The sequence below is a fragment of the Bacillus rossius genome, chromosome 13 (assembly GCF_032445375.1).
Source record: "Bacillus rossius redtenbacheri isolate Brsri chromosome 13, Brsri_v3, whole genome shotgun sequence".
Classification (NCBI taxonomy): domain Eukaryota; kingdom Metazoa; phylum Arthropoda; class Insecta; order Phasmatodea; family Bacillidae; genus Bacillus; species Bacillus rossius.
In genome coordinates, this window is record NC_086340.1 from 2,992,701 (window position 1) to 3,020,585 (window position 27,885).

The 27,885-nt window shown below is 37.6% G+C and overlaps 1 protein-coding gene across 1 annotated transcript in view; it reads right to left on the reverse strand.

Moving 5' to 3' along the window:
- Positions 1–20,889, reverse strand: part of LOC134538103 ((E3-independent) E2 ubiquitin-conjugating enzyme) — a 37,927-nt gene extending 17,038 nt beyond the window's left edge. Inside the window, exons 1-10 of the mRNA XM_063379125.1 lie at positions 20,473–20,889; positions 14,786–14,959; positions 12,354–12,512; positions 10,357–10,628; positions 8,535–8,743; positions 6,397–6,570; positions 5,224–5,381; positions 3,753–3,961; positions 2,652–2,814; positions 1,541–1,701 (exon numbers count right to left, since the gene is read on the reverse strand). Of these exons, the coding sequence (XP_063235195.1) occupies positions 1,541–1,701; positions 2,652–2,814; positions 3,753–3,961; positions 5,224–5,381; positions 6,397–6,570; positions 8,535–8,743; positions 10,357–10,628; positions 12,354–12,512; positions 14,786–14,959; positions 20,473–20,682 (1,889 nt within the window). The 5' untranslated portion in view covers positions 20,683–20,889. The remainder of the gene's footprint in view (positions 1–1,540; positions 1,702–2,651; positions 2,815–3,752; positions 3,962–5,223; positions 5,382–6,396; positions 6,571–8,534; positions 8,744–10,356; positions 10,629–12,353; positions 12,513–14,785; positions 14,960–20,472) is intronic.
- Positions 20,890–27,885: the final 6,996 nt, after the last annotated feature.

Sequence of the window (27,885 nt, forward strand, 5' to 3'; positions counted from 1 at the left end):
TTTCTCCCGACACAATTTAAATGGGGGAAAAAAAGTCAGTGACAATGATAATTAGTGGTGCACCGATGCGGATACCGATGAATCGTAATCGGCGATTATGGGTACTTACCGATTAATCGTAATCGGCGATTATCTTAACGATTACTTTGCCGATTATCTACGTCCGGTGTAATTAAGTAGGTTTTTACCGTGTAATATTTTGTTACACATTATAGGACGACCTACGGTAATATTTGTATATATTACAAAATTCATCTAACTCCGTCATATCAAGATTACAGATATTTCGTTAAGTTTAATAAATCTCATTGCCTCGAAACAATAAAAAATACATTTTTCCTACACGTTTATTTACGTTTCGTCTTTTGTTGTGTCTTTTGTTTAGTGGCCTTGTACATTACCTATAGCCAGAGACGTAAAATAGATGGCACGCAATCAAAATACCACAAGCAGTTGCAGTGGATTCTATGAGAATCGATCTTTTCGAGTCATAGTAGCGGTTCAAAATCGTGGTCCCGATACCTTTCAGAGTTTACCACTGCGTTTTACAAACTCGTTATGGGCGTCTTTGGTAACATTATCCGTTGTTGTGTTATTTGTATGTGACGTAAAAAGTGAAAAAGTATTTATAATTTTATACATTCAGTCAACATTAATAAAATCACATGTGCTACAATTGGTTTTGAGTCATTTTTATATAATTATAGTGAGATGACGACTAGGGAGAAAAAAAGTGAAGTGTGGAAACATTTTTCTATAAACTCAAGTGAACAAAATATAGCAACATGTTTACATTGTTAAACGGTAATTTCTCGATGCAACGTTATGTGATAGTCGATAATAATGCTAGTTTTCCGTAAAAAAAAACTTACCCATTGTAAATTACAATTATTAGACTGTAGTTCAAGTTGTTTACAATAACAAATATAAATAGAAGTTAATTTAATTTACACTTTGCAATGACTTAATAGTGTATTTTATATATTTTTATACTGTTATTATAACTGTATTCTCAATTTTACCTAATCTTGTTATTAAATTCACGTGGGAATAAAAAATTTTTGTGTGCATTATTACACTTAAAAATTTTGTTCATTATAATCGGTAACTGAATCGGTATCTGCCGATTATTGCTCTCATAATCGGTAATCGGTAAAGTCATATCGGTGCACCACTAATGATAATATGTAATATGACACTAAATTATATTTTGTCACAAAAATTTTTTTTCCCGCCTGTATTTTTACAACATCGAATCCCTTAAAAGATGTATGTATTTCACTAAAATGTCACAAAATAGCAACCTTTAAAAAAAATATTTATTTTAAAGCTGGGTAGAATGCTTATTTTTCGGGAAAAAAAATTGTGGAAGAACTTTTGCTGAAATCATTTGCATTTTTAGTCGAAGAATTCAAATTATCGCTCGAGTTTAAAAATCTTCCTATCCCGCACTTGTTCCCAAAACAGAAAGGAACTTGAGAAAAAGAACAAGTACAGGCTGTTAAATGTGATCTCAGGAACAGCCTTCAGCCAGACTCACACGTCGTCCGCGATGAAGCAGTCCTCGGACTCGGTCTCCCAGGAGCCGTCGCTGCTGGCGTCGTCCCACAGCTCCCCCTCGTCGCTGTCGTACTCGCCCACCTTGTAGAGGTCCTGGGGCCAGCACATGGACACGTGGTCGTCCACCCACCACACGCGCACCTGCCCCAACACACACACACACTCACTCTCTCCTCGGCACCTGACTCTCGCGCCACTTTCAAATACAGTCGAACCTCATTAACACGAATCCGCTTGGTACGAAATTCCCGTTTATGCGTAGTACTTTCACAGTCCCGGAAAATAAAGTATGATTTCCTATGTTATTCAGTACTTTAAATACGAAATACGGTTAATGTGAATTACGAAGTTGTTTTGATCCCTCAAGTAGCTGTTAACGTGTATAAGTAAACGGTTAATACTCTCGTATGACTTTTAAATAGTGATGGGTCGGATCCCAATCTTCTACCATACGGATCTCAAATTCCAAACCCAGAGAGCACCTTAAAATATAACCTTCTAATCCGAATACAGGTGTCAAAAGGTCAAAAATATGAAAAATATCAACTATAGCATTGAAACATTCCACCGTTTAAATGGTTGCTTCACAAACTAAGTTTAAAGTATCAATAGATATAATTTTATTTGTATGATTACACGTTAAAAGTAAAATATCTTAAGAAAATGATAACAGAATAGGCACGGAAAACATTTTTTACCTATTTGACTTCTAAGGTTATCAATGTTCAATTTTTTTTTAAATTGACTTTAATTCCTCCAATATTTTTCCTTGAATATCAAATCCTTCAAACACTAAAGGACTTGACGTTATTCGAGGATTTGATTGGCCCATCGCCACTTTTAAAACTGAAACTCATCCACTTGGTGAAACTAAAAAACTTTTTGATTCGAATTGAATAAATAAAGGTATTCACAAACACCTGAAAAAATAAAACACAATTTTTCTTATTTAATTTTGCAAGTACGCGATAGAGATCATCTCCCTTCACCTAACTCAATTAATTAAACTACTATTAAAATACAGTAATGTAGTCGTTGTTTTAGTTCAAGTGCGAACAGTTTCCCACGACGCACACGGCGCGGGAGCTCACCAGGCCCTCCGGGTAGTTGTCGAGCACCTGGCCCGCCGTGCAGGTGGCGTCCTCGCCCTCGAAGTTGGCCACCCTGATGACGACGGTGCCCGGCCGGTACTGGAAGTCCGGGTGGTCCTTCAGGTCGTACACGCTCACCTCGTTCTCCCCGAGCTGGGCCGGCCTGGAACAGGGGGGCCGACACCCTTGCCAGTCCCGCCGCCACGGCACACAGCTGCGGGAACACTGCCCCGGTTCCGAGCACGTCAGGTCTGGGGAGTTGGCAGCTGCAACTTGCCTTACTTGACCAACATCTTACACGACAGTGCGACAGTAATTACATCGCTGTTGCACGGAGTCAGCGAACCCAGCAGTATTTATGTGCTATTGAATAGAGGATGAAAAAGAGCAATGCCTACCAACAGTCAAGGGACTTTTACGGTGGGCACGACCCATGCATACAAGAGACGGTGTGGTCACTGCTAGAACGTGGACACGGCCCTTTGGTAGGCACCAAGAGCAGGCAACACTACCTGAAGGAAAGCACCGCAAACACCACGTAGGCTCTACCGCAACTGGCCAACATTTACGTTAAGCAGCCTGTACCACATACTTGCAGGGAACACTACAAATAAAAACAAACACTAAAATAATGTAATTTTACAATAAACAATTCCAATTCCAATTAATACTTAAGAGTAACGTAGAAGAAAAACAAAACCACTAAACATCATTATTAGAATAAACTAACTAGCTTCACTTGATGTGACGGTCTGTTAATCTGTTCTGAATAATTTCAAAAGCTCAGGTAGCCAAATCATGAGTCTCTTGTTTGTAAAGAAACTGCTGGTCCACAAGTTCCACAAGTAGACCTTTCCGGATATCATTCTGCCAGGGAACAGCAGACAAACAAACCTTCCCACCCCTGTACTGCAGGATGATCATCATTGCCGCTAAGCCCTAAATTCTTAAAAAGCAGATTTTTGTAGAAAAAAAAAAAGCAAGCAAGGCTGTGCTATCTCCTCAACAAACACCGAATGGCCCATAATCTTAATTTCCCGATTCTCATCGCTGCAAAGTCGACATCGTCCCGTCCGTCCGTCCGTCCGTCGGGCGGCTTACTGCGGCTCCTCCTGCGACGTGTAGGTCTTGAACCACCTGATGGTGGCGGTGCGGCCCGCGTGGTCCACGCTCTGCACCACCCCGTACACCCGCATGCAGCCGTCGTCGCGGTTCTCGATCACGAAGTCCCCGGGGAAGAACTCCTGGTCGTCCAGGTGGTGGATGGGGTACAGCTGCGTGGACGGGATGCCCTTCTCCACCGAGCCGTCCTGCAACGCCCGCGCTCGCCTCCTCAGACGTCTCGAGGGGGACCCGAGCACTTGGCTCCACATGGCACGGGACCTCGTCATAGCAATGTTTGGACTTGTAAATAGTGTGTGTAATTTAGTGTATAGGAAGTTCAAAATTCAAATGTTTCCAAACACTATACACTAAATTACACACAATATTTACAAGTCCAAACAAGTTATCTCCCGGTGGTTACATACTAGACTACAGGAAAACATTAGAATGCAACCAGGTTTGAAAGCTTGTTAAGTTGAAATTTATGCTTAGTTATGCCAAAAATTTGCATTAATAAATAAACATTAAAAAAAAAAATAATCAATTTTGGTGTGAGTGTGTGTGTTTAGGGGGGGGGGGGGGGCGGAGGAAAAGAGGGGTGGTAAACACACCCAATTTTTTCCTTGCTATCTGCATAGTAATCACCAAGAGGTATAGCTAAATTCTAGCAGTACATACTTGACTTTCAGTACAGAAATCAATCATAAAGGCTATTTTTTATTTTTAATATTGAGCTGAAGCAAATTTTCCACACAAAAAAATATTAAATTCACAAAACATCAGTAACACTGTTTAAAAGTAAACAGAATAGAAACATCATATATTACCAAAATAAAAAATAAATAAAAAAAAGCACATGAAAGCAGTAGATATAGTACCTATTCACTCATTTACTGAACAAGTATTTCTATTCACTCAGATTTTTGTATTTTTGACTATCATATCTAATTAACATCTATTGCAGATAATACTTTTCTTCTCACTGTTTAGAGTTTGTTTGTTTTCAAGATTCTCAACTTGTAAATAGGCTTATTTCTGTATATAGTTTTTTTTTTAAATTCAAATTGAATCCTAAATAAAATGTCCAATTATTTATGAACAGCAACATATATTGTAATTAAATTCAAACCTACAGTGAAATTATTTTATATTCCCACAGGAGTCCACGAAAAAGAGATAAATATATAAATCAAAATCATTAATTATTTGTTACAAATAAAAAGCATCTAGGCACTTCGTTGCAGAAAAAAAATAAATTAAATTCTGAAACATTTTCTTTGCTTCATACATGTAACCCTTTTCATTTAATTATTTTAAGAACAAGTACCATTACTGTATATATTTGTGATAAATAATTTAAAATAATTGAATATTAAATAATACAATTTGAATATGAAAATTAGGAATAGGTACTAAGGACTCCTACTCGCAACTATCTTGGATATATCAAACGAAAGTGTGGACTCGCCTGCCACACAACGTCGGCGATGGAGGACGTGGACAGGGTCTCGACCACCACTCGGAACCCCGGGACCAAGGGCAGGGCCGGGGCTTTCCTCCTGGCTCGCCGCAGCTTCTTCTTCTTCAGCACCTTGGTCATCAGCGCGGGGCCTCGCTTCTTCTTGCCTTAGCAAGAATTCACACCTCTCCAACACTGCCTTCACAAGCAGTCACGCCTCTCCAACACTGCCTTCACAAGCAATCACGCATCTCCAACACTGCCTTCCCAAGCATTCACACATTTTCAACACTGCCTTCACAAGCATTCACACATCTTCAACACTGCCTTCATAAGCAATCAGACCTCTCATCTCACACACCAACCCACAATCACGCTGCGTTTTCGACTCAAATACAGTAAAACTCGCTTCACACTTTCCCGCCTATTACAATCACAACATTTTTACCTTCTTCACTTCTATACATGCCTATGTTAATTCTATTTGAAACGTTTGCACTTATATATGTTTCCCACATAAACCATTTAGCATATGAGGAATAAATTAATATGATTGTGCTTATTTTTAAAATTTTACACACTTATTCCGAACAATAACAAAAAATTTATTGATGGCATGTGACCAGTAAACCATTGTCGCATGCTGCACACTAAGTATTTGTCATTAGAGTTAAGTTTTGATTGAAAATTCTGATCGGTTTCATTATTTAAATTTCATTTCTGTGCTTCGTGGTGTATTAACTGGAATTTTGGTGCTACACCGTGCATTGACACGCACCGAGGTATCATTTCGGCTTTATTGCAATCCACACTATGATCTCGTTCCCAGGGGCGTAGCCAGGAGGGGTTTCAGGGGTTCAAACCCACCCCCTTAGCACCAAATCTTTATTTAAATTTCTTATTCATCACTCAAACAAATTTCATATTAAAAATTAATAAAATTTTTACCATTACAATATTAAAAATTTTAGTACCTACCGAAAACTGCTAAAATAGCACTATTTTAAACCTTAAAATCCAAATTTTCCCGGGGGAGGATCCCCCGAACCCCCCCGCTTTAAAACGTGGAGGGGGGGGAGGAGGGGAGGGGCGGCAGCATGCTTCTCAACACCTCCCTATACACAAATCCTGGCTACGCCACTGCGAACCGCGAGGCGCGAGAGGTAACGACGGCGACCACACCTTGGGAGTTGATGCTGGAGCAGTTGCTGCTGATGGAGGTGGTGTCGGAGATGCTGCCTGTGCCCTCCGTGTCCCAGTCGGCGTCGTCATTGGCCAGCGTCACCGTCACCTCGGGCGCCTCCGTCCCGGCAGGCGCCTCGGGGACCCCGTGCGGCGGCGACCGCCTCGTCGCGTCTGCGACACAGCGCACAGACACACACACCGTCACGTCACTTCCAGGGGGAAAGACCGAGGGGGGAACTCAACACACCAAACTGTACTCAACATAATTGTTTTGATGATAAAAATTAGTAATACAGTAGAACCCTGTTATAATGTTTCTGCATATAATTTTTTCCTGCTTATGTCATATTTTTAAAGTCTCAATATATCTCCCATAAGGACAATGTATTTATTTCCTGCATATAACGTTCATAAATAGTGTAATTTCCTGCTTATAATGTTTTCTTTCTAACATTCAATAAATGGGGAAAAAATGTTTTAAAACCAAATTATTCCATAAATTACGATAAAAAGTTTCCTTTATGTATGTTTATGTTTACAATCACTGCCATACAATACATGAAGTTTGTTAAAATACAATTTTATGCAATACACTGAAGGTACACAATGTTCATAGATACGTGTCAGTTGGCACCCTTCTCTTCCTTGCCATTCCAGTGGGTATTCAGATGTACGTACATAGTCCTACGATATTTAAGTTGCCAACCATTGAGCGAGGGCATAACTAAAAGTGTTTTCTATTGCTTACAAATAATTTTTTTTTTCATTCATAGGAATGAAAACAAAATTAAACATTTTCAGGTGGCGAAGGAGTAGACGTTCTCACTCTTAATGTTGTCATCATGAATCGTGAGACAATTTTACAAAAAAATGTGGCAGTGTATCTTTAAAGACAAACAAAATTTAACCAGGGAACAATTGAAAAATTGTTGGCTTGTTTCAGAAAATTCATGTATCAAGTATACTATCTTTGGTTTTAACATTAAAGTTGTTTACATAGCTTGGTGAGTCCATTGGTACAAAGCTCGAACATTGTTAAGTGCTAAATTGAGATTTCCTGCTTATAACGTTTTTCTGCTTAAAATGTTTTTTTCTTGTGCTCCCTTGAAAAACTTTATAACAGAGTTCTACTGTACCAATTTATTATTTAAGATTTGGCCCTGTTAAGGCACCAGGCGTGTTGATTTCACAAATTTTATCCATTTTCACGGATATTATGCCCTCAAACGGATTCCCGGGTTTTACTGCGTTATGGATGTTTTTACAAATGCAATTTCTGTTAACATCTGCACACTTCGTCGTTCGTAGGACAAATATTGTAAATGGTGGGGAAAAAAAAAAACACAATAGTGTTTGGAAATTCATGTGCTGTCAAACTGCCTTTCAAAATCAGCATCGCTGATCACGAACGAAGATACCATATTTACAGGAATTAGATCGTGTTACTTTAAAACCTATTTTAATATGGCCCAGTAGTCCACTATTTTTTTTTGTAGAAACTGCATTGACAACTCAATTCATGCATACTACATAACAGTTTAAATGGGAGAGATAAAAATCTATTAGTGTTGCACTCTCTGCCTCAACGAAAGATAATAATTAATAACGAAAGATAAAAATATTTATAACTTCTAGGCCATTGTGAAAATTAGGTAAGTCAATCAATTTTGAAACACCCACAACATATATTTACAATTAAAAAAAAAAATATTTTTTTTAAATTTCTAATGAAATTGAATTAATGATAATGTTCTATTATACTAAATATTAATTTTTAGTGAATGTTCAATTGGTAGAGACCGCAAAAAAATTCGCCGATTCATTTCGTGATAGGCTGAAATTCAAACATGTGTATAATTCTGTTGGTTCTGCTATTGGATCGCGGTTTAACCGGAGCTCTCTGGGCCAATGAGAGACTATCGACCAAAGAAGCGTCGAATCACAAGCTACCCCAGTGGAGACGACTCACAATTTAGTACCCAATGAACACGCGTGTTTACTTGAGAAGTGCAGAGGATAATGGAGGCTATCCTAGAGGTCATTGAATACGCGAATTTTTCCGGTTTATACAAATTTACTGTACTAGATTGGAGTCCAATGCATGAAATGGCACACGAAGCACTGACTGGCCTCACCGTCGCCGCCCGAGGTCTTGCTGCTGCACCGCACCCTCTTGGGACTCGCCACCTTGACCCCGTTGCTGAGCGACAGTGCGACGAGCGTGTCCCTCTGCAGGCGGCGCCACTGCTCTCGCGTCGTCACCGCGTCCCCCTCGCGCAGGGTGTAGAAGTTCCGGTCGCCCACTTGCAGGGTGCACGGCTCAAACACGTTCAGCAGCCGCAGCCTGCGGGAGGGAACAAAAGCCATGAGTGAGTACCCGGTCGAAACAGACCAGTGGCAAGCAAAACAAACGTTCAATTTTAGTTTTGTAAATGCTATCGTTAAATAGTACAGGAAAGGTCACATTGTGCACGACTGTTGAGAAGAAACAGTTAATACCGTGTATAGTTTAAAAAAAAAATTCAAACAGTTTTTCATAAAATATAGATTTGAAACAAAAATAAAATATGAAAAAAATTTGGCTATAAAATTAATATCACATAAAAAAAGCCTCTATAGTAACCAAATCCTAGAAATGAAATATATTTCAATTTTAAGCTAACTTTACTTATTTAAACTTTCTATTATACAATTGTAAAAGAAAATTGTCGAAATAAATTTTCTTCTAAAATTGTATTATAGAGGTTTTTCTTATGTATTATTATTTTATAGCCAAAATATTTTCACGATTTTTATTAATTTTAACTCTTATTTTATGAACAGTTTCAAAAATTTTTTAACTATACACCGTATTGACTATTTACGAACATTCCGGTCTCTGAAATGAAAATATCTAGCCGAAAAAACTAACCCTACAGAATTCTGTCAAGTCATTCAGAATCTATTATTGTTTTTATATCCTCATCATACACGCATGATGCAACCTTCCCTTCCTATCTTCTTAAGCATTCTATCTAGTGACGTCGCCACAGGAAAAAACCCCCCAAAAAAAATTCTGTAGACTGATTCTGAAAGACTTAATTTTGAAATAACGAGGATATTATAAAAAGTGAACCGTGTTACGAGACCCCATCTCTAAAATACTGAGATGGACACGCAACTTTAACATAATGAGATGCTAGTAGATAGGAAAAAAATCCCAGCATTTTCCTCAAACGATTTTCGGCAAACATCGACGATCAAAATCACGACAGATGGACGGACCAGGATTCGAACCCGGTGTCAAGTCCCCCAACGTTCGCAGTTGCGCCAATTCCCTCTGTAAATGACCTAAGAGGGCTCTAAAATCCCAGGGGCACCAAGGGTGACACTAGTTAAGAGCATCACACGCCTCTTCACCTGTGCCAGACTGTCTTCTCATCAGCAAAGACACTATAATTTTAAGCTGGAATAGATAGTGTGCTTGAAATTTTTGAAACCTAAAAACGTAAAAATAAATGTGACATAACACATTTTAGCATTTTCCACCGACCGAAGAATGCACGTTGAAGCGGGACTTGTGCAGACAGTTGCGCCAATTCCCTCTGTGAATGACCTAAGGGGGCCGCCCGATTAGTCGCGAGCTCGGAAATCCCCGGGGGCACTAAGGGTGACACTAGTTAGCGCATCACACGCCTCTTCACCCGTGCCAGACCGTCTTCTCGTCGGCAACGACACTGTAATTTTAAGCTGGAATAGATAAGTGTGCTTGAAATTTTTGAAACCTAAACAACGCCCGCGACACAACACATTTTGGCTCTTTTCCACCGCCCGAAGAATGTGTGTCAAAGACGACACAGACAAGAGACAGACCGTCTTCATATTGGCAACGACACTGTAATTTTAAGCTGGAATAGATAAGTGTGCCCGTGACACGACACACCACCGAGCAGACGAGAGAAACGGAGCTGCACGCACCTCTTGAGGTCGTCGCCCTGCAGCAGGAACTTGGGCTGCTCGCGGTCCGGCCCGGCGCCCTCCTTGGAGTAGGCGCGGCACTGCCAGTGCACGCCCACCGAGTCGGTGCGCACCTCCTCCACCGCCACCTTCGCCATCTTGCCCGGCCGCCCCAGCTGCGCCTTCACCTCCTTGGTCTGGTGCAGCCACTGGGCGTCCTCCAGCACTTGCAGCGGGCCGTACAGGATCTGGCCGGGGTAGAACTCGTCCCGGCGCTCCGTCAGGTCCAGCTCCTGGGCCCCACGCAACCACCTCAGCACCTCTTTACACCAGTACACAAGCCCTTCACATGCACCGAACATCAACACGTTTCGATGGCTTAAAATGAAAACCTTGTATCTCATAAAATGCAAATTTTACAGCAGAGACAAAAAACCGTGCTACTGATATACGAGGTTTTTTTTTTCCGATAGAAAGCAGTATGATGCAGATTTTATTTCTTTCAGCCAAACATTTTGTGAGATACGAGGTTTTCCAGCCAAAAACATAAAAAACGTATTTTCGTCCAAAAATTGAGATACGAGGTTTTCACTCTAAGCCATCGATTTATTTCTTACTCATAGTGCACCATAAGTCAAACTATAACATAATTATATTACTATCGGAAAATTAAACTACAGAAAATTCTCTGCTTCACCACTGACAAAAGCAAACACTAACAAAGTGAAAAGTGAACCACTGCTTTGCTGCCGGAAACCGAATAACAATAAAAACCACACAAACCACAAATAGATTTTAATTTCCATACAAATAGAAGAACTTATTTTTTAATGCATTTTATATGATCTATGGTGAAATTTTGAGGACATTTAAGGGCCCGTAAGCAATAAAAATCAAATCAAGGACTTTTCAAGGAAATTAATGAGGCGTACAAACAATGTTATCAGTAGCAACATATTACAACATGTCTACTGTTTCCCTTTTAGAAAAATTGTTTTCTGCTAGTAAGTTTTTATCATTCATTCACATGAAAAATTTTTTTAACAGGGTTTTACTGCATTATGTAATACAAAGCTGATTTTGCACCAAGTGTAAACAAACACACGCACTAAAGGTTGTTTTATACAAATAGTACAGAATAATGTAAAGGAACAATGCAAAGTGTCAACTAAAATTGCTTTACTTCACTGTAGGTAGGGGGAGGAAAAAAAAATTACAAATTTAATTCCCCTAAAGTGATTGTACGGTAGTATGTCCTTCGTGGGTAATATCTAAACCTTTGCTTTATTTTTCTATCTTAAAAACTTTTAAATGTCATACGGTAAAAAATATATGTTTTTTTTCAAGCCACAGGGGTAGCCAACATAAAATTATATATCTTACACTCCCTATTAAATAGTATGTTTGGTGCTGTATAAAATAGTGGTTAAATTTTTGACGTGACGTCTAATAAATTGATGAACGCCGGCTGCATGCACGAAAAAGTGTCCCGTAACGCACGTTGTCCCGTTACGCTGTGTCCCGTTACGCTCATTGTACGCTTGCGTTGCATCTATCTCTCTTCCACTCGATTGGAACGACCATCAATTTGACTATTTCGAGACACATTAAACTTGAAACACTCCCATTATGTTTCCTACTTTTCCTATCCTTAACAGAATAACACAAGATCGGAAGAAGTTGAATAGCAAACATGTATAAAAGTTATAGTTAAAATAATCTCTTCGTTAAAGTAATAAACATATTTGAATTAATGAGTGCAAATAAAAGTAAATTTATCAATTAAATTGTATATTTCATTTCACTCCTTCTTTGTATCCGTACAAAATAGTGTTAATTCGATAAAAATGATTCAATTTTATTCATAAAAGTATGCAATCATTTCCATCAATGTTTTGTTATGACGTCGTCACGTTAAACTATCGTCCGTAAACCGACTTTACAGACAACCAATTTTTTTTAAAATCATTTGATGAATGGAAAGCTTGTGATTGCAGGTGTCCGGGGGAGCGACTCACGCAGTCGCGCCTCTCCTTGAAGTCCTCCAGCCCCATGGCCTCTATGTCGCTGGTGACGCAGCGGGACCCGTCCGGGCAGCGGAGCACCACCTTCGAGTGCACCGTCTTGATGCTGCCCACCCACGAGTCCATGCAGGCCACGATGTCCGTCGCAAACTCCTGCAACGACCGCCCGCTCAGCCGCTCCCACCACGCCGGGGCCAGCGGGTCCTCACTCAGGGATGCCAACTTGGGGTTCCCCCCCCCCCCCAAATTTAGGGGGAACAAAGCCATAATGGCTTTTTTTAGGGGGTAAATTTATTTAGAGGGTTTTTTTTAACGGGTACATTATTTAAGAAAATTTTTGAGGGCGTGAATTTAAAGTGTATATCTTGAAAACAAAATGAAGGAAAAAAACAGCAACACAATGTGGTGAAAATAATTTTAGCTCTCAAATGGGTGTACAATTACAACTTTAGGGGTTTTTATTAGGAATCTAGGGGGATTTGAAGTTGATCCTAGGGGGAACACTCTGTAGGAGTTGGCATCACTGTGACCTCACTACATTCTGAACGCTGATCACATGTGCCGTGAAGTAACACTTGGCCAACCTTTTTCCCGATAATAGGCCAGGTTACAACTCAGTTTTCGCATGCATTACTACTTCGCTGGGTTTAATTTACAACTTATTCAGATGATTTAAATGATAAGATCTTGAATAGTATACATATATCCATCAGGACAGTGTATCGAGCGAAAAGAAACTTGGGTTTTTATTACATTCTGAATGCTGATCACATATGCCATGAAGTAACATTTCAGCAACTTTTTTTCTGATAACAGGTCAGGTTACAACTTAGTTTTTGAATGCATTACTACTTTTCTGGGTTTAATTTACAACTTATTCAGATGATTTAAATGATAAGATCTTGAATAGTATACATATATCCATCAGGACAGTGTATAGAGCGAAAAGAAACTTGGGTCTTTAATACATTCTGAATGCTGATCACATATGCTGTGAAGTAACATTTAGGCAACCTTTTTCCGATAATAGGTCAGGTTACAACTTAGTTTTCGTATGCATTACCATTTCGCTGGGTTTAATTTACAACTTACTCAGATAATTTAAATTATAAGATCTTGAATAGTATACATATATCTATCAGGACAGTGTATTGAGCGAAAAGAAACTTGGGTCTTTATTACATTCTGAATGCTGATCACATACGCTGTGAAGTAACATTCGAGCAACCTTTTTTCTGATAATAGGTCAGGTTACAACTTAGTTTTTGTATGCATAACCATTTCGCTGGGTTTAATTTACAACTTATTCAGATAATTTAAATGATAAGATCTTGAACAGTAAACACATATCCATCAGGACAGTGTATCGAGCAAAAAGAAAGTTGGGTTTTTATTATATTCTGAATGCTGATCACATATGCCGTGAAGTAACACTTGAGCAAACTTTTTTCCAGATAATAGGTCAGTTTACAACTTAGTTTTTGCATGCATTACCATTTCGCTGGGTTTAATTTACAACTTATTCAGATAATTTAAATGATAAGATCTTGACTAGTACATATATGGACGGTCTCCTGGTAAAAGGTAAAAGGTAACAAGTCAGGAATTCACTTTTTTGCAGGAGAAACAAAAAAACTCTTAGATAAAAATCGAAATTAAATACTTACATTTTTCTTGCATTATTCTTTTATTTACCAACATAGTTGCCAATGATCAAAAATGCATTACATATTCTGAGTATACTTAAGAGTTTAAGTGACTTGTTGACTAAAAAAAAACTCCAAAATGTGTCTTGTTAGCTTATACCCGGAGACCATATATATATATGTGTGTGTGTGTGTGTGTGTGTGTATGTACAGTTTCCCTTTTAGAAAAATTTTTTCTGGTAATAAAGTTTTCATCATTCATTCACATGAAAAATTTCTTCACAGGGTTTTACTGCATTATGTAATAAAAAGCTGATTTTGCACCAAGTGTAAACAAACACACGCACTAAAGGTTGTTCGATAGAAATATTACAGAATAACGTAAAGGGTCAATGCAAAGTGTCAACTAAATATTGCTTTAGTTCACTGTAGGTAGGGGGGGGGGGGGAAATTACAAATTTAATTAATATATATATAATATATATAGTACCTGTGACTTGATGTAGTCTTTTGGACATACGCCATTGCTTAGCACATGTATGTCTGCAGAAGAAGACTACAAAAAAACACAAATGACAAAAAACACAAATTAAGCAAGTTTTTTGTCATTTGTGTTTTTTTGTAGTCTTCTTCTGCAGACATACATGTGCTAAGCAATGGCGTATGTCCGAAAGCCTACATCAAGTCATGCACTCCCATTGCACAAATCTTTCAAAGGTAATATAGTACCTGTGAATCACACAAGGTAAATCAAGAGCTAACGAGGTGTTTGCAACGCACCTCGAGGGGCGTGAGGTGCTCGCTGCGGACGTGCTCGATGACCTGCTTGGTGCCCACCACCTGCACGCACGCCTGCACCTTGATGTCGCGGCAGTACCCCCGCTGGGTGTCCTTGCCCCTGATGAGCCGGCGCACCACGTCGCCCGGCATCAGCGACCGGTCGGCCAGGTGCACCTGCAGACACAGGACCACACCTCTCACCCTCTCGCAAGCAACCCGCAGGGAGGCCGTCCGGTGATCCCGACACTCCCCCGGCGGGGGGCGCTCGGTAAACAAACCTTCAATGGACGCTTCCAGCTTGCGCAAGCCTTCCAACCAAATTTTTTTTTTAACTACAACCTTTTTCCCCCTTCCTCATATTTCATCACAAAAAATCTGTTTCAAAATAAGGGATAATATACTGCATGTGGACAGGTAAGCCCTCAGTAGTCATACGAGAAAAAAAAACTTTACTGAACGCTTCTAACTTGTGTCAACCTTCTAACAAAATTTTTTATGTTACAAACTTTTTTTTCCCTCTTCATATTTTATCACAAATCTGCATTTGTTGTAGAAATTTGTTTCAAAATAAAAAAAAAATAAGGGATAATACTGCATATGAAAAGGTATGCCCTCAGCAGTCACACAAGCAAGGAGAAAAAAAAAACCAGAACCAGCATTATTTTATCTCTCCCTCTCTCTATCTACACACACACACATATATTGAAGCATTCAAAAACAAAATAAAGGAGATTTTGAATAACACAAACACGCAAAACAACCACAACTGAAGTTCATTTTCACCAGATTGGTAAAACAAATTGCATTGCAATTTTTTTTTCATGGTGTTTACTTCCTGGTCTGAGCCACTGCAGACAGCTGTTGTGTAGATACTCTCACCTGCCCGAGAGTTACTTCAATGAATCGTTTGAGCATTAAGTTATTAAATGGTACGGTTACCCTGTTCAATGAAGGACACGTAACAAACAAAAACTGGCACGGCATACAGCGTAGCTTACATTAGAAACTGTAAGAGGTGATTCGTCCTGACAACAGATAACCTGCATTTCCCCCGCGACTCATGGGGAAGGTTAGACCTGGGGGGAAGTTGACACGAGGCGAGTGAATGCCTGAAGGTAGTGCAGTGGTTGTGAAGGGACTGCGTGCAGTGTGACATTACATCACGTGTGTGTCATCAACCAGTCGAGTTAGCGAACACTGCCCCCCCTGCGTGGAGTGGCAGACAGCAGGCAGTTGTGTTCTTAAGGGGTCCGCCTCGTCAGGGGTGTATGTGTGTTAGTGAGGCGGGATGATAAGCGCGACGCTCGTTGGTGCTTCTAGCGCGGTGTCGCCTCTGGACTGGCGCGCAGTCTTCTCGTCGTGCACAGGACAACTGTGAAATTTGAGCGGTGACCGTAATATTATATGGCCGAGAAATGAAGATAAAGGTGTAATGCAAGTCCCTTAAGTGCTTTCAAGAATATGTACCGGTTGTTTTACGTCTAAAATTTACTCTGAAAACATGCGTTTTAGCCATTTTCACTCTTCTAAAAATACAGTTTAAAAACATAATCCGAAATCAAAAGTACTTTTCGGCCCTCAGCGAACTCTTAAATGCTTTTCGTAAGCAGACCCCACTCGGATATCTTGAGTAGTTTTGAAATTGCGTTGTTTTTCCTGAAGATCTGTGCACCGTGTGTGTGCCCGGGTAGGCGGAGCCCTTAACACAACTAGCCGACATGCAATCACATCTTCATATTAGGTCCTTGTTGCTCGTAGCACCGACACAGTATACCTATGTATGTACCTCATTTCTCTACTGCACTCGCACACTACAACATGGTTCGTACTCTCTTGTTCATTTAAAAATGAAGGAGTGTTTAAGGATCCCTTAATTCATCGCCTTCACTACCACTATCGTGATATCACAAAATCCCTTAAGTGAAAAAAAAAAGTTAAATAGTTACCTAATGCAAAAAAAATAATTTTGTTCTTTAGTTCAATTCTTAAAGATTAATCACACATAAAAAAAAACCCTTCTTTTTTTCAATTGTCCAGAATTATTTATGGAACACATATCTAACCCAAGCCCCAATATTTAATTTCATCATAAAATTACATTTATGTATTTTATAAGTTCATAATAATACAGTAAAACAAAAACATGCATTTTGTTTAAAGGTGGTATAATAATAAAAAAAAAAATATTTATAAAAAGTAAACTCATGGCGTTAAATTCTATAATTCTACTGGTCATGCGCAAAGCTGTTTTTGCTACCAAGTCAGAAACAAAAATAACAAAAAATCTGATAGGCCTACTTGCATTTATCCATTACTTTCACACTATTGGTCTTCATTATGGAGTTTTTTTTTACGGATATTCAGTGATTAAGGACTTTTAAGGGTTCCAATTCAATTAAGGAGACCTGAGAACGCTGTACAACCTGCCTGAGTCAACATCACTTACGGATCGAGGTAGGGCAAAATGTCTATTAGACATCTTTTATTACATACCCTTTTAAGGACGGATCACCTTTTAACATCTAAAAGTCAAACAACACACTAATTTATATTTAGAACAATTAACAGTGTGTGATTGGCAACCTAACTTACAACCAGATACCTAGTTTGTGTGCCGGAATATGATGGCTTAAATAAGTAACTTAAAAGCATATAGATAGTGATTACAACACTTAACCAACACTTAAATTATCAACACCCTTATTATAGTAACCAGTAACCCAAATTAAAGTTTCAGTTTCCAAAAATAAAGGTTCCATTTAAAGCCTGAAGAACCTCAGTTGGTAACTGCTACAGAAAACTAACCAACAAAAGATTGTTAGTTTGAAAATATTCTTGTTAATCTGGTACAACTTTTAATTTGCACAAACAGTATTTTTCAAATTAAAATCTCAATTTAATTAGATTTTTTTAAAGGCAACAGATTTATATTTCAACTAGCCAATATTCGCCCACATTGCAGATAGGCCTAATTATGAAATGGCAGTTATAAATTGAATTTTTAGATTATGAATTTCATCATAAAATAGGTAACAATTGTACATAACAAATCACTTTCATGAAAACAAAAAAACGCAAGATGTTACCAAGTCACGTTTGTCATATAGTTAGGATAAACTGGAGTATTTTTCTCTTTGATGACATTTAGCCTATCATTTGTGCAACAGCATGATCTTACTGTATCCCAAATTTCAGGACGATTCGGTTAAGCCATTATGAGTTACAAACGCACATAGACAGACGGACATACAACAATTTTAAAATTGCAGAATTGGAACCAGTGAGTCACAAAATTACTATTTCATGCAAAAGTGGTGAAATTACTCAAGTGTGCAGACGCTACAGATTTATATATTAGTACAGATTAAACTCAGAATGCTAAGATACCATATTTACATTTTTCGGGCTACATATCAGATGGGCCAACTCATCAAGAAGTTCTCAACATACAACAGGAAGAAACAGAATGAATTTGGGCTTAATGGCTTCCCCACATTGGAGGCATCGGAGACAAGAGACGAGGAGTGATGTCATGACCACGAGTATCAGAAACCCACAGACTCTTGACATCTGTTCCGTTCCGCTTTTGACAAAAATTCCGGGTGTGAACTTACTGAGAATCTAACCTAAAAGCCTCGGTGATAGGCGAGTCATCTGAACACCTTGACCAGTGGTACCTTAATTAAATTTACGATAATTCTAATACAATGTTTCAGTTTGATTAATTTATGGCTCTACCACCAGATTTATAATAGGCCACAGTCAAGTTCTGCTACTCTGAACTAATCTGGACTGAGACCTAATTGGATTACCATATTTTCAGATTAGCTTAATAACTGCAGTAATGCAATAGTGTGTAGTAAAATAAATTTTTTATAAGCATTAGGAAAGTTAACATGTAAAAAAACCTATATAACACTTTTAAACCAAGAAATCACTAGGAAAGATGTTGATAATTGGGACAAGATATACATTTTTTTTTAATTGAATACAAAACAATTCAAGGGTATTTGATTTATTTTTGTCCTAAACTCGTTCAGATTAGCTGAATTTTCAGATTAGCATGACTCCACTCTATTATTAAATGTTATACAGTATTTTAAATAAAAATTATTTTTGAATACTTAAACAGATGGCAAATTCTCACCCCTCGTGAGAAAAGGAAAATCCCCAGCAAAGATGATGCTTAAAAACTTTAAATCTCTCACTCCTGATTAACTTACCACTTTCTACAAGCTATTAATTCAATGGCCTTTTAAGACTTACAAACTTCCAATATGAAACTCACATCAGAAATATTTTTAGTAATTTGGTAAACTGTGTTAATTTACAGATTTTCAGCAAAAAAAAAATAATAAAATTCAGAACGTGATGTTTTTCAACTTAACAGACCCTGAAAATACTGTTTACAATTTTAGGTAGCCTGTGGAGTGACATGGCCATCACTATGTTGGACCTTAATAGCATGGACAAGACTGTTTTCCATTCGAGACAGACCTGAATGTTGTCGCTGCCCCACTGTTTAGTTGATACTAGCTGCAGATGCTGTAGTTATCTAGAGATCCTTAGGAATATTGCATAGACAAACCTGTCTTAAAAAATAAACAGGGTTGTTGTTCAATACTCTTTGATGCTAACTTGGAATGGAAAACCAATCAGGGTGGAAATAAGTCCTGCCCCCAGCTGTAAAATACAACATTAAAAATAGCTGTCAATGTCAACAACAAATGTAACATTAATTGGTGTTTGAGCACTCTGCTCAGACTCCGAAAAGCAGAGTGGCAGGGATTTGGGATTAAATATATTTATAATTAAAAACATTGTATCGCATGACTTGTACACTCAAAACTGATCTAATGGACGGATGGCGAACAAAATGACATGCGTTGCCAGTGGCAGCACACGACAAAATAATTCGGGCACGCCAATAATTTAAGTCTCTATATACTTGATCACTAAAAGTAACCCAGTACGAGCCTAATATAAGATATTTAGCATCTAATTTGCAACAGCAGACATCACACTAACTTTTTCTTTCATTCAAAATAAAAGTAAAATACTAAAATTTTGATTTCTGTACAAATTTCGAGTAACAAATAACGAGTTTTTAAGTTAATAGCATCTTGTTTTATTTTTATACATTGTTATTACCACCGAGTCAAGATTCTTCGATGGCACTTCATAGCCACATTTCTTTTTCATAAAAAATTGTGTGTTGACCAATAAAACAACAACAAAACGTGCCTTCAAAGTACACTTAAAAATTACATTGACAGCACCAAAAAAACTCATTCTCGAAATTTATATTTACTGTTTCTCAGATAAGCCTGTTGATTCCACTGACATACTGGTTTCTAAACTGCACAAATTATTCAAAAACAATATCATAAAGAATATTAATGCAAACCTATTTTCGGAATTTAATCATGAGTCTAATATTCACACGCTACTATCGAAAAGAAAACACTTTCATCCCCATTCTCACAAAGTTACAAAACATAATCACAAATGCAATTGGTAGCAGATATATTACGTCTGGTTAACACATTAATGTTACTGACAACACAACTATAGAAGATTCTTTACAAGTAAACAAAATGTATATAACCCAAATACTGAAAAGGAAATAATAAGACAACCTACACACATGAAACTGAATTAAATGTACGTATTTAGTAAATCTTTACCTTCTTTTCTGAAATAACTTCTTCGAGTCCCGAAGGATGCCATGCAACACGAATGTGATCTTTCTTCATTCGACCACCTTCTTCGACATCCGAATTTTCGTCACTGCTTGCAAGTTCTGAAGTTTCAATCACCATTCCAAATTCGATATTCCCCTTCTTATTGATTCTGAAAACTTCATCTTCGTAAAAGTACTGATGCTCCGCAGCCATGACGGTCGTCTGACTACACGACCGGAAGTTGTTTATAGCAGAAAGACTTAAAAATTTACCGTCTGCATGTGATTTACCACGAAAATGACATACTTGATAAAACAATTTGTATTAACGTAGATCAAATAAATGTCATATTTACGATATTACGATAAAATAAATTTTAACTCTGTTTCCAACATAGCACCAATAAATTGTATTATTGCCAATTACAAACCCAAAGACTCAATCATTCTTAGTGAAATTCTTCACAAACTAGACCTTCGTTCGGTACAGCATCACTCTATATTCACAGAAGTTGCGGAGCCCTCGCTAAAATTATGTTCATTCAAGTAAATAATTTAATTACATTTTTCTATAGATAAAAATATTAATAGCAGGGCTTAAGTTTGAAAATTATTTTACTCTTTATTACATCCACCATTTTGGCCTGGGCCATAACCCCCAAACGAAACCGTGAGCCCGCCATCCCTAAAATACTCACCAAGAAAATCTATCTATGGACTCGAGAGGGTTTCTAGTAAACCAACAGATTAAACTTATGGTTAAACGCAATCATTATATTAAAGGCAAAATAGTTATCATTAGTTATTTATAATCAAATGTATACATACAATAAAATATTTAAAACATATATATTTACAAATAACATTAAAACTTGGCATTGTTGTTATATGATATATCCCTATTTTTATGTATAAGTACCTAAACATATTAAACATCATATATTATATATTGTACAATTACTAAATAATGGAGTGAGAGATTAGTGGTAAATTGTTCAGAAGACTTCTTAAAAAAAATTGTTTGTCTGTAAAGTCGGTTTACGGACGATAGTTTAACGTGACAACGTCATAACAAAACATTGATGAAATGATTGCATACTTTTATGAATAAAATTGAATCATTTTTATTGAATTATCACTATTTTGTATGGATACAAAGAAGGAGTGAAATGAAATCTACAATTTAATTGATAAATTTACTTTTATTTGCACTCATTAATTCAAATATGTTTATTACTTTAACGAAGAGATTGTTTTAACTATAACTTTTATACATGTTTACTATTTAACTTCTTCCAATCTGTGTTATTCTGTTAAGGATAGGACGATGATAGAAAAAGTAGGAAACGAATGGGAGTGTTTCAAGTTTAATGTGCCTCGAAAAAGTCAAATCGATGGTTGTTCCAATCGAGTGGAAGAGAGTTGGATGCGGCGCAAGCGTACAATGAGCGTAACGGGATAATGTGCGTAACGGGACACTTTTTCGTGCGTGCAGTCGGCGTTCATCGATTTATTAGACGTTGTCACGTCAATAGGACTGATTAGTGTATACAAGGGCACCCAGCTTATCAAGACATTGGGAAAAGGCACTGATTTGTAAGAATATAACTGTAAACTAATTGTAACCTAACTCGCTTTGTTTTCCAGAATGTGTCCAAACTGGAGATGATACAAACTGATATTTTCCGATTAGGTATGTATAAGATGTTGGAAATATCACATAATTTTCCTTATCTTCGAAAACACTGTATACACTACTAAAGAATTGTTCAGGAAAAATTCTTACAATCGTAAATTGCAAATGAATAACTTTTCACATTAGATACCAAAAATTTGTATTTATTGTGGTGGAAAAAAGGAGCTATGCTCTTTTGGCAAGTGAAGAACTATTGGAGTTTAGTTTATCTTATAAGAACTTCGATGTATTCATTACCGTAAAAAAAATCCCAGTCGATAAAGGAAAATAAGTTGTGCAGCTTTGGTGTTTTGGAAACAGTCACATTTTCATGGGAACCGAAACTCTGTTGTTATTTGTGGTTTTGGAGCATTCAGTTTAACGAATGTGGCCTTGTCATTGGCGCTAAAGGAACAATCGCAGTTTCTATTCACAGTTTTTATAAATGCGGCCTTGCCATTGGTGATATAAAAGCGATTACAGTTTCCATATAGTCTGGAGTGCTAGATATGCGATTGCCCGTTATTACAGGTTTTTTTTTCGAGCCACCTCTGCATGTTACAATTGGTTGTTAGAAAAAAAAATCACATTTCCAAGGGATCTAGCTGCCCACGTGCTATTAGTGGTTTGAGAGCAATCACAGTTTACTGAAAGCTGCTCTGCCATTGGTGGTATGAGAGCAGTTTTCGAACTCCTGTAGTTGCCATATTGATTGGCTGGGCAATACATTTTAAATCTATGCCTTGGGAAAACGACTGGTAGATAAATAAAATAAAATTTGAAGTTTATTTAGGAACTAACTTTTATGCAAAGCGAATTTGTTACTGGTTTATGTTTAGTAAGAGAAATGTAGGTGTTCGTTCCGAAGTAAATTCAACAAATTTCAATCTAAAATGGAACTGTCTTAGTTGAAACTCAATATCAGCAAGATGTGTTATTAGTGATGAACACTTATATATGACGATGATTTGGGATTTCAGGACAATCTAAAGGCTGAAACCTCAAATTTAATAATAATAATAATAAAATCATCCAAGATTTATATTTAAAAGAATTACTACGTATATCGATACCAGAAGAATTTCTACATAATTTGAATTTACGAAACATTAAGTTCAGGTCAACTGAAAATAGATGTCCGTATACCCACTGAATACAATTTAAAATAACTTAGTTCGAGACGAGAATTAGCACTACGAAGGATTCAGCGGCAGTCTAACAACGTGGAAACAGCTATCTACGACCATCCAGTGGAAACCTCTTCGTACTACCATCATCAGAAGGAGGGCCCTACTATCAAGCCTCTTGTGCAGGTCATCCAACCACAAGACCTTCTGTGCTGTTGATGCCGAGCAGATGGAGCCATATAAGAGCCAGCCTACTGAAGGATGAGGATATTGTAACCATGACGTTAACGCTAACGGCACAAAGTACGACTGTTTCTTGATTGTTACACGAGTTAGAAGCTTTACATAATATATCCATGTCACACAAACAGTCGTTTTCCAAATGTCATAATTTTTATTTTTTTTATTTTTTAACTTTACATCATTGTCATATGAAGTTAAGTTAGATCTCAGAAATAACCCTTCGAATCCTACCATTGTGATAAGTTGTCTTTGAAATATTTAGTGTAACTAGAATTTCCCCAAATAAGATGTTAAATTTGTAATTTTCACTTCTAACTAGGATTTACAACACCTTTTAGATCTGAGTTATTTTATCCCGAGCAAAGATAAATTTCTTGTGTGTTTATATTTAACGGATATTCATGATACATAACTTATTTTATATTGAGTCTTGATAGTTTGCAATTATTAACTCTTACCCCTTTTGAACTCAGAATATTTTCAATTGTTTGGAATCTAGCAAGTCACCAGAATTGGAGGTTGTACTGTGGCATAAACAGCGGTGTTCACGAAAATCACATGTATATATTTTTTATTGAAATCCAGTCGGGAGTTAATGAAGGTAATTACCATAATTTATTTAAATATGCTCACAACGAGCATTTAAGTACTGTTGTCAATTATCTGGCTAAATTTTTGTTAAGTCACTAATAATCTTTGGTCAGAAATGCATAAGGTATTTGAAATACTTTCATACACACATTCTTATTGCCAACATTATACTTACGTATTAACGCCACCGCAGCTACAGCTTTGGGCGGTTTTTAAGTGCCGCCAATCCACACCAAAAATTTTTTTCGACAAATCATAAAATACAACACTTTATTTAAAATCAAAACACTTTCAAAATTTAAGGTGTAGATTGGCGGCACACAAAAAACCGCCCAAATCTGTAGCTGCGGTGGCGTTAAAACGTAAGAACCTAACTTCGTCGTCTTTTATTTGACTGCCGTGGCACTAAATAATTAAGACCTGGCGAGTACTAATGACTCTCTTCCGGCGCCTCGGGAAAACAACCGCCGAGTCCGCCGCCGGAACAACACCCGGGGGGGGGGGGGGCGGCTAATGGGCCGCGTCGTCTCCTGATGGACGCCGCTATCGCTGGTGTCGCCGGGGGCGTCTGGCGACACGGGCGCATTTGACGGCGGCGTCGGTCCTGGGCGAGGCTGCACGGGCGCATCGGACTGCGACAAGGTAGGCCTGCTCTTGTGCCTGGCGGTCGTCTGCGAGATAAGCAGGTGCAGGCAATTTTCGCGAAAATATCTTAACACTTATTAGACTGCAACAAGGTATACCCGAACCTGTGGTTTCTTTCCTTGTGACTGGCGGCCGTCTGCGAGAGAAGTCGCTGCCTTATTTGACCGAGCCACTCAGGACGCGTTTACTTCCACACTGAATCACTGTGTTGTTACAATCGATATGTATCTGGGAGAAACTCGCCCAATCACGAAACACAGACGATGCTACAGTGTTTTAACTTTCATCTAGTCTCGAAATCTTTTCGCGAAATCTGCATGCCCCTAGAGATAAGCCATTGATAGAGACCGGAAAAATTCCCGAATTCATTTCGCGATAGGCTAAAATGCAAATAGTTACACCTGAGTGCTGCCTCTGCTATTGGCTCACAACTCACCTGGATGACGCTGGGCCAATGAGAAACACCCAACCAAAGCTTTATCGAATCAAAGGCTGCTACGCTGAAACGTCTCACAAGACGGCAGCCAATGAGTGGGTGGCATTTGACCGAGTGTACGTAGAACTATGGGGTTTATCCTACAGGTTATTGAACCCGCGAATTTTTCCGGTCCATAGAGATAGGCCATTGCCCCTGTTTGACCGGGCCGTTCAGGACACTGGCTGGCTGTGACTGGTGCGCCGACAGCAGACATGTGTTTGGAACAAACCCAGCCGAAAACGATACACTGTTAAACATACAGATGGTCTGGAAATGCGTGGCCTTATCCATACGTATTGTGATCACCCCCCAAGTTATAACCTTCTCCGTTTATTGCACTTCACCATGAACCATCTTGTAGACATTATGACACTTTTAGGTGGATTTCGAAGAAAAAAATACCCGTTGTAGCCGTTACCATGGTGCGACTTCCGGAAAATTGTTTTATAATTTTTCGTTCCATGGTCCATAGACACCAAAACCATCGTCAACTTAAAAGTTTTGATACGATGTCACAATTTTTTTTCACAAATCACTTCCAAACTGACACATAAAATATACTAATGGAAAATCTCGGTCGAGTTCGTTAATGGGCAATATGCACCAAAGGGGTACAAATGGGAAATTTTTTTAAACCGAAAAATCGCTACAACTACCCTTATATGACCAATATCGCATCCATTTGAACGTATTATAATTCGTAGGAATAATACCAAAAATGCTGTCTGAATAAATATTTGATCCGACCAACCAAAACCCAAGGGGTGGAAAAAAAATTTGGTTGTCTGTAAAGTCGGTTTACGGACGATAGTTTAACGTGTCAACGTCATAACAAAACATTGATGAAATGATTGCATACTTTTATGAATAAAATTAAATCTTTTTTATTTTAATAATAAAAGAATAAATACTTGAAATTATACTAGTAATCAGATTTTTAAAATGCAAGAATAATTAACCTTTATTGCCGAAATTGTTGTTGTAATAAGCAATGCAATGAAAACCACATTAACTTATCACTTAACTTTATAAACAGTCGACGAAACAGTTCACGTGTAGATGACTTGTAATTAATTTAAAAAACTGGCATTTAGCTATAAAGTTTAAATATAATTATGAACAAGTTTTCATATAAATAAACTGTATTCAAATATCTATCATCAATTATATGAATCACCATAATTTTTTAGTCAGTTGTAACATAACCTATTATAACTGCACTTTATGAACAAGTTTTCATATAAATAATCTGTAATCAAATATCTAACATAACCTAAATACTTGAAATTATACTAGTAATCAGGTTTTTAAAATGCAAGAATAATTAACCTTTATTGACGAAATTGTTGTTGTAATAATTAATGAAAACCACATTAACTTTTCGTTTAAATATAATTATGAACAAGTTTTCATAAAATAAACTGTAACCAAATATCTAACATAACCTATTATTACTGCACTCGCCGACAGATGCTACTTTTTTTTAATAATAAAAGAATAAATACTTGAAATTATACTAGTCATCAGATTTTTAAAATGCAAGAATAATTAACCTTTATTGCCGAAATTATTGTTGTAATAAGCAATGAAAACCACATTAACTTTTCACTTCACTTTATAACCAGTCGACGAAACAGTTCACCTTCACGTTTAGATGTAAGTTGTGTGCTGCCGCTGTCTTTCTTCTCCTCGGACGCATAGGCCAATCGAGTGGAAGAGAGATAGATGCGACGCAAGCGTACAATGAGCGTAATGGGACACAGCGTAACGGAACAATGTGCGTAACGGGACACTTTTTCGTGCGTGTAGCCGGCGTTCATCGATTTATTAGACGTTGTCACGTCAAAAAACAAGGTTTGGTGGGCAAAAAATAATTCATATCTCCTTTAGTAGGCACACCATCGAATCCGTTCAAATTGTATTATAATTTTTATTTAAAACTTTTGTCTGCAAAAAATTTTGATAAGAAGAACCTGTGCTGCAAGGGAGTTGAAATAACCAGGGTTAGAATTTCAAAATATATTCATAATTTCCGTACCATTTACATTATTAAATCCGTTCTTATTTATTGTAAAACATTAAAATGTTACCTACAACTCTCATGTGAAATATTTTTTATATGAACAACCATTACCCATTAGTTGTAATACAAAGTTAAATAAAACTTTCGAACCATGCGAGCTATCAAATCCATTCTTATTTATTTTAAAATTTCTAAGTATTGTCTGAAACCATTACTACAATGTGTTGAAATATCAAAAAACTTCTTTAGTAACATATTTGTTTGAAAAAATATTAGTTAAAATATATTAAAAGTAATAAATTTTAGTATAGATAATGGTTATATCAGAAAATTTTAGAAATGTAGTTATTAGTAATTTAACACTTGGAAACAATTTTTCCTTATTTTATTTGTCATATACGTCCAAGATAGCTTTACAAACCTGCCAAAAATTAGCGTGTGTAAATAAATGCCAAAACAATCTATGGTAAACGCGAGCGAATAACATCATGTCAGTGTTAATAAGACTGTAAGTGTTCGCTCTACCACTCTGGTTCTGGGGTAGAGCGCCTGCCTTGTAACTTGTAGGACCCGGGTTCGCGCCCCGGCTCCTCCAAGGCGGATTGCCCAGATAAAATGGCGGCATTTTCTCTGGT